This window comes from Lacerta agilis, chromosome 17 (genome assembly GCF_009819535.1).
Source record: "Lacerta agilis isolate rLacAgi1 chromosome 17, rLacAgi1.pri, whole genome shotgun sequence".
NCBI classification, from domain to species: Eukaryota; Metazoa; Chordata; class Lepidosauria; order Squamata; family Lacertidae; genus Lacerta; species Lacerta agilis.
Window position 1 is genome coordinate 37,475,968 of NC_046328.1, and position 17,731 is coordinate 37,493,698.

Sequence of the window (17,731 nt, forward strand, 5' to 3'; positions counted from 1 at the left end):
CCGAGTTTGCCTATGCCTGGTTAAGAGGCTATGACTGACTCCACGGTCACCCTGTGTGCTTCCTGGCTGAGTGAGGATTTGAACCCAGACCTCCCTGGTCCTAGTCCAGCAATCTAACCACTATGCCACATGGGCTTCCTAGAGAACTGCTGCTGCGGGGCAGCTATATAAATTAAGGAGGTTAATAAATACGGGGAAAGCACTTAGAGAAGGTTCTGAAATATTTCCCTAGAAAATCTGAATTTATTTTGGGTTGTTTTATTTGATGTGTTGTAAACCACTTTGAGATTTTTTTCTTTGAAATATATAGCAGTATAGAAAATAATAATAATAATAATAATAATAATAATAATAATAATAATAGTAATAATGCTTTAAAAGAGGGTTAGACAAATGCACTAGGGATAAGTCTATTGTGCACGATGGCTGTGCTCTGCCTCCACAGTGATGCCTTTGGGGAACGTGGAAACAGGATCAGAGCCCAAGAGCACCTCACCTTCCTGCCTGCCAACTTCGAAATTCACTCTCCACCAGATTTTGCAATGCAAAGATCTCCAGCCGGGCAATGTGTTCAAGAATGCACATAATAGGACAAAATGTGCACAAAAGCACACACATTGCTGAAAAGAACATGGAAAAATGTGTTGCATTGGAGGAGGGGATGACTACGCAAAAAATGCATTTTTGGGGCAAATTTTTGCAAAGTTAATTCTAATACACACCCAAAAAAGGTGTGTGTTAGAATTAAGTTCGCACGGAAACGCTGATGAATTCTCACGAGGAGCTACGATTCGCAAACTGATGTGGGAACTGGGAGAGGTGAAGGCAAAGTTGGAAAAGTGAGAAGTTGAGAAAATCCGAAACCTGTTCCTAGTTATAGCTGTGTTGCAAATAAACAGGGCTGCTTCTTGCTCCAGAGAGAAATCCCAAATGATTAGCCGGAGGCAGTGCGGGGTTGCAGCACCTCCCCGAAAGAGCCAGACACATTTGGGACTTTGCTTAGCGACCCTTGGGATCGCCACATGAAAGGATCTCAGAAATAAGAGGGGGGTGGGGAGGCCTAGAGCCTAGAGGTCTGCTGCTGGTCAGAGTCTGGCACTGCAAGGCCAGGTGGCCAGGACTAAGGGCAGCCTCACAGATATTCAAATTATTTCCTCCCGGACCCTCCTCTGTCCCCCCTTTAAAGAATAGCAAATGTCACAGCTTCCATTTTTTTCCACGGACGCTCCAAATCGATCTGTCTGGGTCTTTAAGCTCTGGGATCGCTTGATCCCTGGATATTTCCAGAGCAGTGGCTTGCCACCTCCCTCCCTCTCCCTCTCCGGAGCCATGTACCTCAAATGGCGTATCGCCCTCCCTCGGCCACCGATACTAAACAAACAGCCGGCTTGCTCACCCCCCCCCGCAGCCCGCGGTAATGCGCCGGCCATGCACAGCATTCTGGGATCTAAGGAGATTTGGGATTGGGTTGGATAATCCTTGGATTTAGGCCTGGCGAAGCCGAGGCAAAGCGTGTTGCGGTGGGGGGTGGGCAGGGGCCCGGGAAGCCGGCTTAGAGCGGTTGGCACCCAGATAAATGCCTTCTGATCTCAGGCGAGTGCCGTGCCCTTCCTTCAGAGTGAAGGGGCAGGAAATCTCACCTGCTGCCTTCCTGCGCGGGGAGCGCTGTTTGAGGTGAATTGGGGCCAACGAGGGCTGAGCCCAGGCCTTGACAAGGGGGACAATTTCACCCACCAAACCAGAGGCAAATTTCACACGGAGCGACATTTCAAAGCCGGTTTGGTGGTTCCTAATGAGGAGGGTCCAATCGAGAGCTTCCGAGGGCAACAGAAAGGTTTTCGCTAATGACTTGCTAGGAGGGTTGCTCTGCGATCCTGCCCTGGAGGAAACTTGAATCTGGCTCGTTAGCTGTGCCTTGGCCCCTCACTAGCCCTACCAGACATGTTGGCAGTGGGGCTGGGCGATCGATCGATCTAGCATCCCAAACCGGTTTGGAGTCCATATCGTGATATCGGTTCCATAGTTTTTGACTCGGCAATATATTGCGAATCATGAAGTGTGTTAGGGTTGGGTGATATATTGCCTTGAAAGCAGTTTCAAGTCCATATCGTGATATCGGTTTCATAATTTTCGACCTGGCAATACCATGATATATATTTGTGTGCGATGCAAAAAAATCACAATATGGGGGACGGGCGGACATGGAGCCAGACATAGCTCTACACAGCTCCATCCTTTTTGCAGACATTGTGATATGTCGGTATATCGTGATGTTTAGCTGGCGATATATCGCGATACTGAAAACGAGATATCGCCCAACCCTGGTTGTTAGTCAAGGAGGAGCTGAGGTGATCGAACCAACATGACAGAAGATTATAAAATTATGTGCGGTGGAGAAAAAGCGAGCAGAGAATTTTTTTTGTCTTTCTCTCATAACACTGGATCTCAGGGACACCGACAGAGCTGGATGTTGGAAGATTCAGGGCTGACAAAAGGAAGTCCTCCTTTCGTTGAACTATGGAACTCCCTTCCACTGGAGGCAGGGATGGCCACCGACCCAAATGGCTTGAAAAGAGGACCAGGCAATTAACGGAGGAGGAGAGGGATCTCAACGGCTACTAACCATGACGGATCTGTCTCACTTCCGCCGTCGGAGGCAGCAAATGCTTCTGAATACCAGTTGTTGGGAACTCCAGGTGGGGAGAGTTGCTGTGGTGCTCAGGTCTTTCTCAAAGGGACACCTGGTCGGCCACGGGGAGAACAGGATGCTGGAGAGAATTTAGACTCTGACACAGCTTTCCCCATTGCGATGCTCCTCTAAGAACATAAGAGGCTGCTGGATCAGGCCAAAAGGGGGTCCGTCTAGTCCAGCATCCTTTTCTCAGAGCGGCCGATCAGATGTCCCAAGGGGGAAACTCACAAGTGGGGTCTGAGCACAAGAGCCCCCTCTAGGAGTTTTGGTAGACCACAAACTTGACATGAGTCAACAGTGTGATGCAGCAGCAGCTAAAAAAGCCAATGCAATTCTGGGCTGCATCAATAGGAGTATATCGTCTAGATCAAGGGAAGTAATATTCTGCTCTGGTCAGACCTCACCTGGAATACTGTGTCCAGTTCTGGGCACCACAGTTCCAGAAGGATACTGACAAGCTGGAATGTGTCCAGAGGAGGGCAACCAAAATGGTCAAAGGCCTGGAAACAATGCCTTATGAGGAACGGCTTAGGGAGCTGGGTATGTTTAGCCTGGAGAAGAGAAGGTTAAGGGGTGATGTGATAGCCATGTTCAAATATATCAAAGGATGTCATATAGAGGAGGGTGAAAGGTTGTTTTCTGCTGCTCCAGAGAAGCGGACACGGGGCAATGGATTCAAACTACAAGAAAGAAGATTCCACCTAAACATTAGGAAGAACTTCCTGACAGTAAGAGCTGTTTGACAGTGGAATTTGCTGCCAAGGAGTGTGGTGGAGTCTCCTTCTTTGGAGGTCTTTAAGCGGAGGCTTGACAGCCATCTGTCAGGAATGCTTTGATGGTGTTTCCTGCTTGGCAGCGGGTTGGACTGGATGGCCCTTGGGGTCTCTTCCAACTATGATTCTATGATTCCCCTCCCCTCGTACTTGGAAGCTCCGCTGCCTCTAATCATGGAGCCAGAGCAGAACCATTGTTGCTAGTAGCCATTGGGAGCCCTTATCCTCTATTCCTCCATGTTGATGGCCGCCACTGACTCTTGTGGGAGTGAGTTCCACGGCTGAACTAAAGAAGCCCCCCCCCCTTTTTTTGCATGTCCCAAAATCTTCCAAGGTTCAGCTTGGATGCCCGTGAGTCGCAAGAGCCGAGAGACAAACAAAAACCTCTCTCTCTCTCCACTCTGCGCGGAGAAGCTGCGGCCACCAGAATTCTCCCCTCCTGCAAAACCACTAAGCGCAAAGAGGCCTGAGTGGGGTGGAGAGATGGTTTTTTTTGGGGGGGGAAGCAGAGCTCTCGCCTTCTCTGCCGGGTTCCTAAGGAAAACACGACGCCGATATCAACCCAGACGCGAAACCCTCCTGGGATGGGGATGCTATTCCCACAACACGGAAGGCAGACACATCGACACTGCTTATCCCAGCGGACCCTCCTGCCATTGTTAGCTCAGCCACCCAACAGCTCGGCGCACCTGCCCCCCTTTCTCCACCCCCCCTTCTTCCATGGCATGAGCCACCCCGGACTGTGTTTACCTGGCAACGGTGCTTTCTCGAGCCGCCGGTTTCCTAGCAACCGAGCAGCCGGGTGACGCTGCACCAAGAGCCAAGTGGGAGATATTTATAACAGATGTTTCCAGATAAGTCCCTGAACAAAAGGGAGGACCAGGAGGGCGAGGGAGATGGGAAGCCAGACCAAGGTGCCAGATATATATATGTATATATATTTCTACAGTTCCAGAGAAGTAAATAATCCCCCCCCCCCCCGTTAAATTCTGCCACCAGTTATCATTTGCTTGGCTTCACCCTGAAATCGATGTACTGTGAGCAGCAGAGGGGGCGACTCTTGTCAATTTCAGTTTCTATCCATTTCTCATCTTCCCCCATCTGAAGTTTGCTTCGCCACCTTTCCGCCTCATTTGGTGCCTCTTCTTTTTTTAATTTTTTAAAAAATCAGCATTTTATGTTTCTCCTCAAACGCCCTTTTCAGAATGCAGTTTTGCTTAATGTGTACATTTCCCTTTTGCAAGGCGGTCTCCCTTCACATAGAGCAGGCACGTCCAACAGGTAGATTGTGATCTACTGGTAGATCACTGGACGTCTGTGGTAGATCACTGGTAGTTCACTGGCTCCCCCAAAGAAGCTCAACAACTTTGACCTGAACCCCTAAAAACGGGCTTTCCTCCTCCCTAAAAAAAGCTGAACAACTTTGACCTGAACCCCCCAAAAAAGGGGTAGATCACTGCCAGTTGTCAACTCTGTGAGTAGATCACAGTCTCTTGGGAGTTGGCCACCTCTGACATAGAGCATCGTCATACTTTTTCATTCGCAGCTGCATTTCTGTGCACGCTCCTTGCTAACAATAATAATATTTTATGTCTGTCTGTCTGTCTCTCTGTGTGTATTGGAGAACTGCATCACAATTGCAAATTTCACAGGGTTCCGGTTCTTGCATTCTCTAGAGGAGCGCATTAAAATGCAAAGAGAGTCCTGCTAAATGAGGCCCGTGGCCCACCTCGTCCAGCATCCTGTTCTCATGGGGGCCAGCCAGGAGCCCCAGTGGGAAGCCTGAGCAGGACCCGAGTGCGAGAGCAGCCCTCTCCCCTCCTGTGGTTTCCACCAAGGGGTATTCAGAAGCATCGCTGCACCCGACCGTGGAGGGGGGGAGCGCAGCCATCGTCTCTGAGAAACAAAAAGTTAGGAAGAGCTGTTGCCGAACTCGTCTTGCGTTTGGGCTTCCCAGAGGCATTTGATTGGCCAACTATGGGAAACAGGAAACTGGACTAGATGAAGATTTCTGGTCTGAAAGGGGTGCTTTTCCCTCTTAGCCAACCCTCCAGGAAATGGGGGGTGAGGTGGGGAGGGCACATGGCCAAGATAAATATGGGCACGGCCACCTACACACACAAACCTGTGGGGCAGATGAAGAAGCTCCGGTGACTGCTTCTGACCTGTGGGTCAGCAGTCTCTCCTCTCCGGTGGAAGGGCCAGCTAGCCAACGCTATGCCCTCCAATTGCTGTCGGACTACAACTCCCATCATCCGCGACCACTGGTCAGATCAGGTGGTGCTGATGGAAGCTGGGAGTCCAACAATGGCTCGAGGGCACCATGCGGTGACTAGAAAACTTGCTGCCTCAAAACTGAAGCCTCTACCACGTTCCGCACCGTCCCCGTGGAATCCCAGTATACAGATGTTTGGGGCGGAAGGAATCTGTCAGTTTCAGGTTTCTGTTTCTTGCTTTTCCTACCTGAAATCCGGCTTTTCCCATTAAAGAAAATCATCATGAAAATTCCAGTTACAGGTAGGTAGCCGTGTTGGTCTGCCATAGTCAAAACAAAATAAAATAAAAAATTCCTTCCAGTAGCACCTTATAGACCAATTAAGTTTGTTCTTGGTATGAGCTTTCGTGTGCATGCACACTTCGGTGTATCTGAAGATGTGTGCATGCACACGAAAGCTCATACCAAGAACAAACTTAGTTGGTCTCTATGGTGCTACTGGAAGGAATTTTTTATTTTGTTTTGTTCATGAAAATTCGTCAGAGCTTTAGTGCGATTTCCTCCCAATAAACACATTTTTGAAGGGAGCTCTGATTAAGGTACACCGTTCTGTGAGCCATTTCCCCACATGTAACACATTTTTATAATATATTCAATACTTTCACCAATACATGCATGTTTATAACAGGTGCGTTTTTGTGTAAATGCTGCATGGCTAGAGAACTGCGTTGTAAAATCCGCCCTTTTAAAAGTGTTGAGGGAGGGGGCAGGGATTATTGGTTTTGTCCTGTTCTTATTTTTATTATGAATTTTGTGCTTTTACGTTGTAATTTTATGTTGTGAACTGCCCTGAGATCTATAGATGGAGGGCGGTGTGTAAACTTTAATAAATAATAATAATAATAATAATAATAATAATAATAATAATAATAATAATAATAATAATAGATTTTGAAGGATGGTGCTGCATTGCTTCGCAAAGTGCGAATGTGATAAACTCATCACAGAATGGGAACCAAAGCTAATTTCCTTCAGCGGCACTCACACACCTGAAAAGGTAAAGGGACCCCTGACAGTTAAGTCCAGTTGCGGACAACTCTGGGGTTGCGCTGCTCATCTCGCTTTACTGGCCGAGGGAGCCGGCGTACAGCTTCCGGGTCGTGTGTCCAGCATGACTAAGCCGCTTCTGGCGAACCAGAGCAGCGCACGGAAACGCCGTTTACCTTCCCGCCAGAGTGGAACCTATTTATCTACTTGCACTTTTTGGAGTGCTTTCGAACTGCTAGGTGGGCAGGAGCTGCGACGGAGCAACGGGAGCTCACCCCGTGGCGGGGATTCAAACCGCTGACCTTCTGATCGACAAGCCCTAGGCTCTGTGGTTTAACCCACAGCGCCACCTGCGTCCCCAACTCCCATTTAAGGTAAAGGTAAAGGGACCCCTGACCGTTAGGTCCAGTCGCAGACGACTCTGGGGTTGCGGCGCTCATCTCGCTTTACTGGCCGAGGGAGCCGGCGTACAGCTTCTGGGTCATGTGGCCAGCATGACTAAGCCGCTTCTGGCGAAACAGAGCAGCACACGGAAACGCGGTTCACCTTCCCGCCGGAGCGGTACCTGTTTATCTACTTGCACTTTGACGTGCTTTTGAACTGCTAGGTTGGCAGGAGCAGGGACTGAGCAATGGGAGCTCACCCCGTGGCAGGGATTCAAACCGCCGACCTTCTGATCAGCAAGCTGTGAAACCGTAGCTGAAAGGATGGGCACAGACAAAAAGCAAGAGACAGGTGACTGCTATGGTCAGGGCCTCAGGCCCCACCAGAACAAAGGCAGCAACTGTGGCTCCTATTCCAACATCGGGCGAAACACCTGCCCTTTGAATGTGCTGCTGTTCTCCTCCTCCCTCGCTAAGCAGGTGCTAGGAAACCAGGTGGGAGGGAGATGGAAAAGCAAGTGTCGTCCCCTCCCCCCACAAATAAATAAGGCAAGGTGTGCAGAGGCAGATCCGGAACCCACAAATGCATAAAACACCTGCTGTTTTTTCAACGCGTAAAGAACAAAAGGCTGCTAAAGCCCGCTGATATGAGTTCAGGCCTGAAGACTGTGAGGCAGCGAGGGTATCCTTGTGCATGTGCAGAGTGCCTTCCCTGCATTAGTGGAAAATGGTACACAAAATGCAATTGCTTAAAAAAAATAATTCTGTATGTAAGGGTAAAATTGCGTCAAAAAAATGTACAGTGGTATCTCGGTTCAAGAGCAGTCCGGTTTAAGAACGATTTGGTTTACAAACTCTGCAAAACAGGAAGTAGTGTCCCAGTTTGAGAACTTTACATCGGTTTACGAACGGAATCCGAATGGTGGAAGGGCACCAGCGGCAGGAGGGAAAGAGTGCCTTGATTTGAGAATGGACTTCCGGAACGGATTATGTTCGTAAACCGAGGTGCCGCTGTATCTCTTAGGAGGCCTGACACAAAAATTTGAGGAGTTGTTTAAAAAAAACGACAGATATGTAGCAAACTGGACGAAAGATTGGAAAAAGGAGAAAACGGAACCAGAAGGGCTGGAATCTTATTGGGTCTTTGGGAAGGGGCATGCAGAAGGTCCCGGGTTCGAACCTCGGCACCTCCAGGGAGAGCGGACCCAGGGGCGTACTGAGCCGCTCCGTCACCCGGGGCGGCAAACCCGGGGACCCAGTGGCGGTGCGCGTGCGCAGCGTCGCTGCATCTGACGCACGCACCATGCATCGTGCAACAGACGCAGCATGCGTGCGCAGTGCGTACAATGCACTGTGCACACATGCCACACCATAGCGGCAGCGTCGGGTGGGCCCTGAACGGGCCGCGGGGTGGAGTAGCCTCGCCCCGCAGCCCATCCAGGGCCCGCTGGTGGGGCTTGCCCAAGTGTCACCCCCCTCCCCTGGAACCCGGGGCGACCCACCCCTACGTCCCCCCTCGCTCCGCCCCTGAGTGGACCATAATGTCCCCTGCCTGAAGCCCTGGGGAGCTGCTGCCAGTCAGTGTAGGCAATGCTGAGCTAGATGGACCAATGTTCCGACTCCATATAAGGCAGCTACCTGCGTTCCTGTTTATAGTGGCCCTTTCCTCACAACCATGAGGACTGGAATCTTTAACTTTGTTTTTAAGGGAAGGGGGTAAATCAGAGGATAGAGAACCAGTTTTGCATGAAGACGTCACCACATTCACTCTGCCCACATCTCCAGGTAGGGCCGGGGGTGTCCCCTGCCTGAAGAAAACCTGGACAGCTGCTGCCAGTCAGTGTAGACAATACTGAACTTGCACAAGGCAGCTTGCTAAAGTCTAAAGAGGGGAGATTGCTTTGCAAAAACTGTGTACAGTTAGGGGAGATCACAGACAAAAGCCAGGCGTGTTAGGAGAAATTTGCATTCAAATGCAGCTGAATGTTCACGAGGGCTTTTAAAGAAAATCAAACTGACAGTGGAAATTTGGAGAACTGAACTTAACCCTGGGGAAGTGGGAGAAAATGAAACTGACCGATTTGCCCGTTCCTAGCGCTGTGGGAAGAAGGACTTCCGTTTGCCAGAATCCTTGCTTTTAAAAAAAATAAAATAAAATGACCCATTACTGATTATTAATGTTTTATCAGGTGTGTTTGATGAGGCTCCTCTGGCTAACTGCTTTCACTTTCAGTCTCCTTAGTCATTTGGGCTTTTTAATATAATAATGAAGAAAGGCCTAACGACCCAATGTCTTGATGAGTTTTATTATTCCTAGCTGCCTCGGGGGATGTACAGAACAGCAGGGTAAACATCTTTTCCTAAGGAATAAGAATCACTGTTTATTATTTATAAAGGTGCCTAAAGTCACTAGGTGCTGCCAAGAAATTAAACATAAAACTGGGTCCTGTCTGCAGGTTTACGATCTAAGGGGAAGCGACACAGCCCAGGGACAGAACACCTGCTTCTCATCTCTGGTTCAAGTCCCTGGCATCTCCAGGTAGAGATGGGAATGTCCCCAGCCCCAATACCCCGGAGAGCTGTTGCCGGTCAGTGCAGACAATACTGAGCTTGATGGGCCAATGGCCTGATTCATTTTTTAAGGCAGCTTCCTAGGTTCCTGCGATTAAAACCCCACCCTTCCTCTCCTCTGCCCTGAGATCTCCGCAAGTTCTGCCCAGACTAACGTTTCCTGGCGCCTGAAATTTTGCAAAGATTATCCTGTTTAACAATCCCATCAACATCTCACCCTTTCCCCAAGAAGCTCAGGGTAGAGAACATGAGAGTTATCCCATTCCATCCTCATAACAGCCCTGCGAGGTAGGGTAGAACGAGAATGAGTGACACACGCAGAGGGCAGAGTGAGAGTCACGTCTGGGGGAGGGAATATCTTCCCCGCTGCCCATCTATCCTGGTCCAAGTCTGACACTCTTTCTGCAGCATCAAATCTCCTTAGTCATAAGGACTAGGCGCTTGATCTTTTCCAAACAAAACAGAAATGTAAGGTTATCAGGATGACACAACCTTGATGGCAGAAAGTGAGGAGGAATTAAAGAACCTTTTTCATGAGGGTGAAAGAGGAGGGCGCAAAATATGGTCTGAAGCTCAACATCAAAAAAAACCCTAAGATCATGGCCACTGGTCCCATTACCTCCAGGCAAATAGAAGGGGTAGGGAATGGAGGCAGTGAGAGATTTTACTTTCTTGGGCTCCATGATCACTGCAGATGGTGACAGCAGTCACGAAATTAAAAGACGCCTGCTTCTTGGGAGAAAAGCGATGACAAACCTAGACAGCATCTTAAAAAGCAGAGACATCACCTTGCCGACAAAGGTCCGTATAGTTAAAGCTATGGTTTTCCCAGTAGTAATGTACGGAAGTGAGAGCTGAACCATAAAGAAGGTTGATCGCCAAAGAATTGATGCTTTTGAATTATGGTGCTGGAGGAGACTCTTGAGAGTCCCATGGACTGCAAGAAGATCAAACCTATCCATTCTCAAGGAAATCGGCCCTGAGTGCTCACTAGAAGGACAGATCCTGAAGTTGAGGCTCCAGTACTTTGGCCACCTCATGAGAAGATAAGACTCCCTGGAAAAGACCCTGATGTTGGGAAAGATGGAGGGCACAAGGAGAAGGGGACGAGAGATGAGATGGTTGGACAGTGTTCTCGAAGCGACTGGCATGAGTTTGGCCAAACTGCGGGAGGCAGTGGAGGATAGGGGTGCCTGGCGTGCTCTGGTCCGTGGGGTCACGAAGAGTCGGACACAACTGAACGACTGAACAACAACAAAAGGTTATCAGGATGCTCAATTCTGCAGCTGGGCAGTGTGATTGCCAAAGTGCATTGTGCATCCACAATCTTGCTGAAAGTTTACGTGTGAGAGAGTGTTTGTGTGTGTGTTCAACTTGTCATATATATTCAGCATGTCATATATGCCCACACATATATTTTTGTCCGCCCTATTTTAGGTTTGCCATTTTACATTTTTACATGTCTCTTCTTGTTGTTAAGTTGTGGAAAACTGCTCTGGATTGGCACTGCAGTTTACAAAAATCAAAAAACTTAAAAATAAGAAAGCATTGCTGCCTCCGGGTCAAACAGCTCAGGCTGATTTGCACATCGCTACAAAAAGCTGTTTAACCAGATGCAGAGGCGGGATGACTGTACACGTGCCAAGGACTGACCCCTCTGCCGTCTAAATTGGTTGCCATCCCCATCTCCCGCTGAAGTAAATCCATTCAAGGATGCAACGAGTGGACAAGTCCTTTCTTCTGCTTGTCCTGAAATCTAATTGCAAATTGGATTATTAAGTAAGACCCTGAGTATTATGAGGCAGAAGTAGGGGGTAAATGCCCTTCTCTCCACACGGTTTATAATGTGGCAGAGGCATTCCTCCGACCCCATATGCCAGGCACACGCTCTGCCGCTGAGCTACAGCTCCCCTCTTCAGGCAGCAGTCTTAAGGACTAGCCCCTTGGTTTCCAACAGACATTTACCAGTGGTCTGTACCTGAAGGACCGCATTCCCACTTGAAAACCTACTCACCAAGAAAGACCTTCTCCAAATGCCCCCTCCTCACTTAGGACAAGTAAGCAAGAGAGGGATTTTTTCTGGAAAGGCTTCCGAGCTGGGAAACTTCTTCTCAAGGCAAAATCCCCTGGAACCACCTCTTTGAAACTCAAAATGAAGACTGGACCACTCACCTGAGCAATTAACAGGGATCGAGTCTGATTTTATAGTCTCTTAATTTCCCTATATAATTTGTTGTTATTAGCACCCATCTGCTTATTATTATTATTATTATTATTATTATTATTATTATTAATCCTTGAGGGATTTCATAGTAGGGAAAGCAAGATGATAAATTATAATTAATTTTTAAAAAAACCCCACCTCAGCCCACCACAGGCTGCCCTGTTATCAAATGCCCTTCTGAGACTGTTATATGTATTGCCTCTTAAACCTCCCTGTGGGGGAACAGGCTTCTCAGAGGACCTTGGGGGACGAGGCGCGGGTTCAAATCCACCCCACTTCTGACGCCACGTGTGTTTGCCGGCTCGAAACTTGGACCTCTGGAATCAGGCTCCACAAAAAGGCACTGACGATTCAGACGAGAGTATATACAAGGTAATACGCAGCTAAGTAACTTTGGAACTTAAACCGCAACCAAACAAAGGCAGCGCCCTTGGCAGGAATTCTAAGGACAGCGCTCCCGCAGAACTTGTCTAAGTGAAGAGGTCTGTGTGTGAGAGAGTGAGGGAAAGAGGGAGGGTTTGAGCAGGACCGGTGCTAGGGTTTCTTGCGCCCTAGGCAGAACACCTTCTGGCGCCCCCCGCCAAAGCCTGCTTTAGCGGGAGGTGGGGAGTGGTGGAGAGGCAAGCAGCAGTTTCTCTGCTGTAGTGGAGAAGCTGCTGCTCGCCCGTCCCACCCCCCACGCCCAACCAAGCCTGGCCAGCGCCCCCTCCATTTTGGCGCCCTAGGCAATTGCCTAGTTCGCCTTAATGGATGCGCCGGCCCTGGGTTTGAGTTATCTTTCGAGGGAGAGAACTGAGCCTGAATGCAGGGGGCCAGGAGCGAAATCTCAGGGAGAGTCCTTTCCCCTCCCTGGCTTCACACAGAGAGAAACAGCCATGTGGTTATTGCAAAGAGAGAGAGAGAGAGAGAGAGAGAGAGAGGCACATTAACAGCTTTTATGGCAGGTGACCAGGAAAGGTTTGTGCAGAGGGAGACGGACGGCGAGGTGAAGCGGCAAACGGCACAAACAACTCACCCCAGGTAGCGTCTTCTGCTCGTGAAGAGCACTTTGGGCCTTGAGAGCTGACTCGCGGGCGCAGTAAGTCAGAAAGGCGCATCCTGGAAGAAAAAGAGATGGGGGTGTAATCCTCAGACTGTGGCACTTGCCCCGGAAAGAGGTAGCAGGAGCCACCAGCTTTAGTGCAACGTTTTATTCAAGCGTCACATTCAGATGAGGATTTAACATTCTTTTTTCCCCCTTCACTTTATTGCAAAACTTAACAGCAAACAGCAAACATACCAATAAACAATTTTAAAACAGGTATAAAAGTCCAATTTATATACATATGTTTTATGCTTCAGCAACTTCTCAGAAAAAAAACCAAAGATAAAATAAAACCACAAAAAAGACCACTTCTACTCATCCAAATACAAAAACAAACAGACAAATATTTAGACTTCCTGTCATTCCCCAATGAACAATTCCTTTCTACTTGTGAATGTACTCAACGTTGTTAGCTTCTCTTTTATAACCTTTCTAATGCATCCTTAGAACAGAGCTTAACCTTGATTTGTCTCCTTCAAATTTTGCAACTCCAGGGTCACTCAAAGGCCGCCATAGACTATATACCATTGCTATTGCTTTGTAGATATTTTCTGTATTTTCCCCATTTTAACACAAAAGCTTGTCTTGTATTTCCTCTTAAGCTATTCATTAACTGATCCATTTCTGCATATTCCTGTAGCTTATTTTGCCAGGATTTAACATTCTTTGTCACCTGGGCACATCAAGGACCTGTAATTTTATTTTCTAATTTGTAAAAGAAACAAAAACAAAAACAACCCACTACATTATTATGTTTCTCTGCATTGTTTAAAGTATGCTCAGCTGACAAAGCCCAGCAGGGCAAAACAAGGTATTATTCCGGGAATCCTTGTCACGTTTAAGTTCTTTTGTCTGACACCGGCATACAACAACTATATTTTGCAGATGTGGAACATTACAAAGAAAAGTTCATCTTTTGCAAGTACTGCTCCTTAAAAGTTGTTACGTTTGACACATACGTGGTACACAAAAGCTTTTATCTGGACATTACGTATACAAGAACCGATCTGTTTGTATTTCCTGTTCTAAATGTTGGTCCTTAATTGTTTCTACTCAATTAGATAATGTGAAAAGAGTTGTGTGAGTTACATTTATATGATGTATAAAGAATTTATATAGTCAAACACAGCCAGTTTACGTTGTGGGTATACTTGTTAGTTGAATTTACATAACTATTGGTTTGATAGTGTTGTGTAAGGGGCTACTCCTAGCCATGACGGCTCGGTGATTGTCGGAGGCAGCATGCCTCTCGAATCCCACTTGCTAGGAAACCTGGGTGCTGTGTTCAAGTCCTGCTCAGGGGCTTCCCATTGAGGCACCTAGATGGCCCCTGTGAAAAGAGGACATCGGGACTAGACGGGCCCCATTTGGACTGATTCACCCACAGGGCTCTTCTGTTGTACTGATGTTATCAAAGGCCTGCGGTGGGTGCACACACTAGTATCTGTCTTTATCCATATGTAAAAAGGTTAAGGTAAAGGGACCCCTGACGGTTAGGTCCAGTCGCGGACGACTCTGGGGTTGTGGCGCTCATCTTGCTCTATAGGCCGAGGGAGCCAGCGTTTGTCCGCAGACAGCTTACGGGTCATGTGGCCAGCAGGACTAAGCCGCTTCAGGCGAACCACAGCAGCGCATGGAAACGCCATTTACCTTCCCATATGAAAGCAACCCACAATCTCAGAAGTGGAGGTTGGCACAACCAGCCAGCGAGCTACAAAATCTACTGATCCATCCATCTATCTAATTTTATAAACGGCCCGTCAGCTGAAGATCTCAGGGCGGTTCGCTAGATAAAAATGCAGGACAAAGACACATATGAACAGTTAAAACAAAGACCATTAGGAATGCTGGCCACTGGGAGTTGGGTTCCAGCAGAACCTGGGAGGGCCTCACATTGTCCTCCCGTCTCCTGACTTCCCCTCCAATGCTCTGATGCCTATAATTTGCTGCCATTGCAAACTCCACAGTCATACGTTGTTTACTTCTTTTTATTGCTTTTAATTTAATTTTTATTGCAGCAATAAAGTATCAAAACCAGCAATACCATACAATTCTCTGGGGAAAAAACCCACCTTATGCAACGTTGCACAAGATATACAGGTGCAACACTGTGTTTTATAGTTTTCAATCGTTTGCGAACTCCCATTTCTCAACAAACCTATGCAGCGAGCGTCTGACTCTTATGTCCAGAACAAGATGACACAGCAAAGCTCCTGTCCAAAGATGTTCGTGCCAGTTACGTCCTTAAGGCGGCCACTGCAAAAAGGCATTGCAATCTTCTGCCATCCTCTGATGCGTGGTTTTTCTTTCAATGGCAGAGTGTCAAACCATCACCTGGGGCACCAGGGTTGAAATTCTCACTCAGCCATGAAAGTCACCGGGTGACCCTGGGCCAGATCCTGCCATTCTCAGCCTGACCTACCTCATAGACTTGTTGTGAGGTTGAGAGAGAGAGACTTTTCTGTGACTCCTCCCAGGTTGTGGAATTCCCTCCCCAAAGGTGTCAGACTCTCTCCCTCTTTGTTATCTTTCTGCCTGCTGGCTAAAACTTTCCTATCCAGACAGGCCTTTGGAAATTAAGGCGCAAACTATGCTGATCATTAGGCTGCTGCCAGGTCAAACTGGATTTTAATTGCTGGTTCTAAAAACGTTTTAACTATTGTTTTTAACAAGTTTGTTTGTATTTTTGAACCATGCTTTTAAAATGTCGTAAGTTGCCTTGAATCCCAGCTCGGGAGAAAGGTAGGATCCAAATCCATTAAACCAACCAACCAACCATATCATTTATATATCCCACCTTTTAAATCTCAAAGGGACACACCTGTCCCACCCCACGCCCAGGACAGTTCAAAATGTTCCAATCGAAGAAATTGGGTCCTTCCTCAGAGGGCACGTATTGCGGTGAGACTTGGAAACCAAGCCCTGTGTTGTGGGTGGGTATGATTGATGCTTTTGAATTATGGTGCTGGAGGAGACTCTTGAGAGTCCCATGGACTGCAAGAAGATCAAACCTATCCATCCTTAAAGAAATCAGCCCTGAGTGCTCACTGGAAGGACAGATCCTGAAGTTGAGGCTCCAGTACTTTGGCCACCTCATGAGAAGAGAAGACTCCCTAGAAAAGACCCTGGAAAAGATGGAAGGCACAAGGAGAAGGGGACGACAGAGGACGAGATGGTTGGACAGTGTACTCGAAGCTACCAACATGAGTCTGACCAAACTGCGGGAGACAGTGGAAGACAGGAGTGCCTGGCGTGCTCTGGTCCAGGGGGTCACGAAGAGGCAGACACGACTGAACGACTGAACAACAACAACATGATTGACAGCCACAACAACCAGTCAGTAGGTCCCTCGATGTAGGGTTCAATCAGGCCTATGGGATGCAAGCTAAACGGATCGAGGGACCTATAAAGACCCATGCATGTGTCCCTGAGCTTCCTCTTTTGGCGCGTGCATTTGGAACACCCAGCCACCTCTCCCTACTTTTAGGGCTTGTGCGCACGACCTTGCTATGCCGTCATGTGTCGTCTGTCATTGGGACAGGGGCATGGCACGAATTTTCCCCACTTGGCTGATTGGCTGTTGCCATTTGGGTTTCGCCTGCCAGGTAGAAAATTGTCACAACTTGTGAGGTTGCGGATAGGTTCAGGTGATCCCTATGCGAAGGGTATTCCGTTAAAGGAATCCAGGGACTCAATGGTTTGGTCAACCCCTGGGAGGAGGTTGTGCCTGTGCCTGAGTCCAGGGGGACGTTTGGGTGGCGGATAGAGCATGTTCCCAGCTTTCCGCTTATCCAGGTGTCCACCCTTGGCTGACCTATGCTGGAACCTATGCTGGAGCAGGGAGCTAGTTGAACCAGAGCCTATGCAACCAGTCACTTGCACAATCAATAAAGTTGTGGCCTTGTTGTTGTTCAGTCGTGTCCGTCTCTTCGTGACCCCATGGACCAGAGCACGCAGGGCACCCCTATCCTCCACTGCCTCCCGCAGTTTGGTCAGACTCATGTGGCCTAAATTCTGCCAAAAACCAAACCAAAATTTGAGTCTTATCTGAATTTATTTGGGGTGAGGTTAAAAGGTCTGAACACGCAAATGGGGAACGCATTTTAGCAGGCAATAACTTGAAAAGAAAAAGTTACAGGTGGGTAGCCGTGTTGGTCTGCCATAGTCGAAACAAAATAGAAAATTCTTTCCAGTAGCACCTTAGAGACCAACTGAGTTTGTTCTTGGTATGAGCTTTCGTGTGCATGCACACTTCTTCAGATTAAGGCATGCACACGAAAGCTCATACCAAGAACAAACTCAGTTGGTCTCTAAGGTGCTACTGGAAAGAATTTTCTATTTTGTTTTGAAAAGAAAAAGAAATCATGAAAGGATTTTAAAACCAAGCTGAAAGCTGACACTTTGCCTGCTCGAAGACCCGTTCAACACCTCAGAGAAGAAAACAGGGACATTTTGAAAACGCCCCCATTGTGGCAGCGAACACCACTGCCAGGCTTGTCATTATTGCATGCTGTCGAACCCTTTGCTCTCTCTCTCTGCGGTGACAGCTTATCCTCTGCCAATTTAAAGGAGCAAAGGAGGTATTCTTTCTTGGGGGAGTTAGAAGCAAAACCTACGGGGAACCAGATTCGTATCCCATACAGTGCGGCTGGAATGCGCTCAGACTAGAGGCAGCGAGGCCCACCAAATTGGAAGGCTTTTGCAAGAGGACCAGGCAGATTCACGAGGCCATTGTGGCTCCT

At 48.1% G+C, this 17,731-nt stretch overlaps 1 protein-coding gene across 1 annotated transcript in view; it reads right to left on the reverse strand.

Moving 5' to 3' along the window:
- CELF3 (CUGBP Elav-like family member 3) overlaps window positions 1–17,731 on the reverse strand; it is a 75,021-nt gene that overhangs the window by 35,448 nt on the left and 21,842 nt on the right. The window contains exon 2 of the mRNA XM_033135774.1: window positions 12,921–13,003. Coding sequence (XP_032991665.1) covers window positions 12,921–13,003 — 83 coding nt within the window. The remainder of the gene's footprint in view (window positions 1–12,920; window positions 13,004–17,731) is intronic.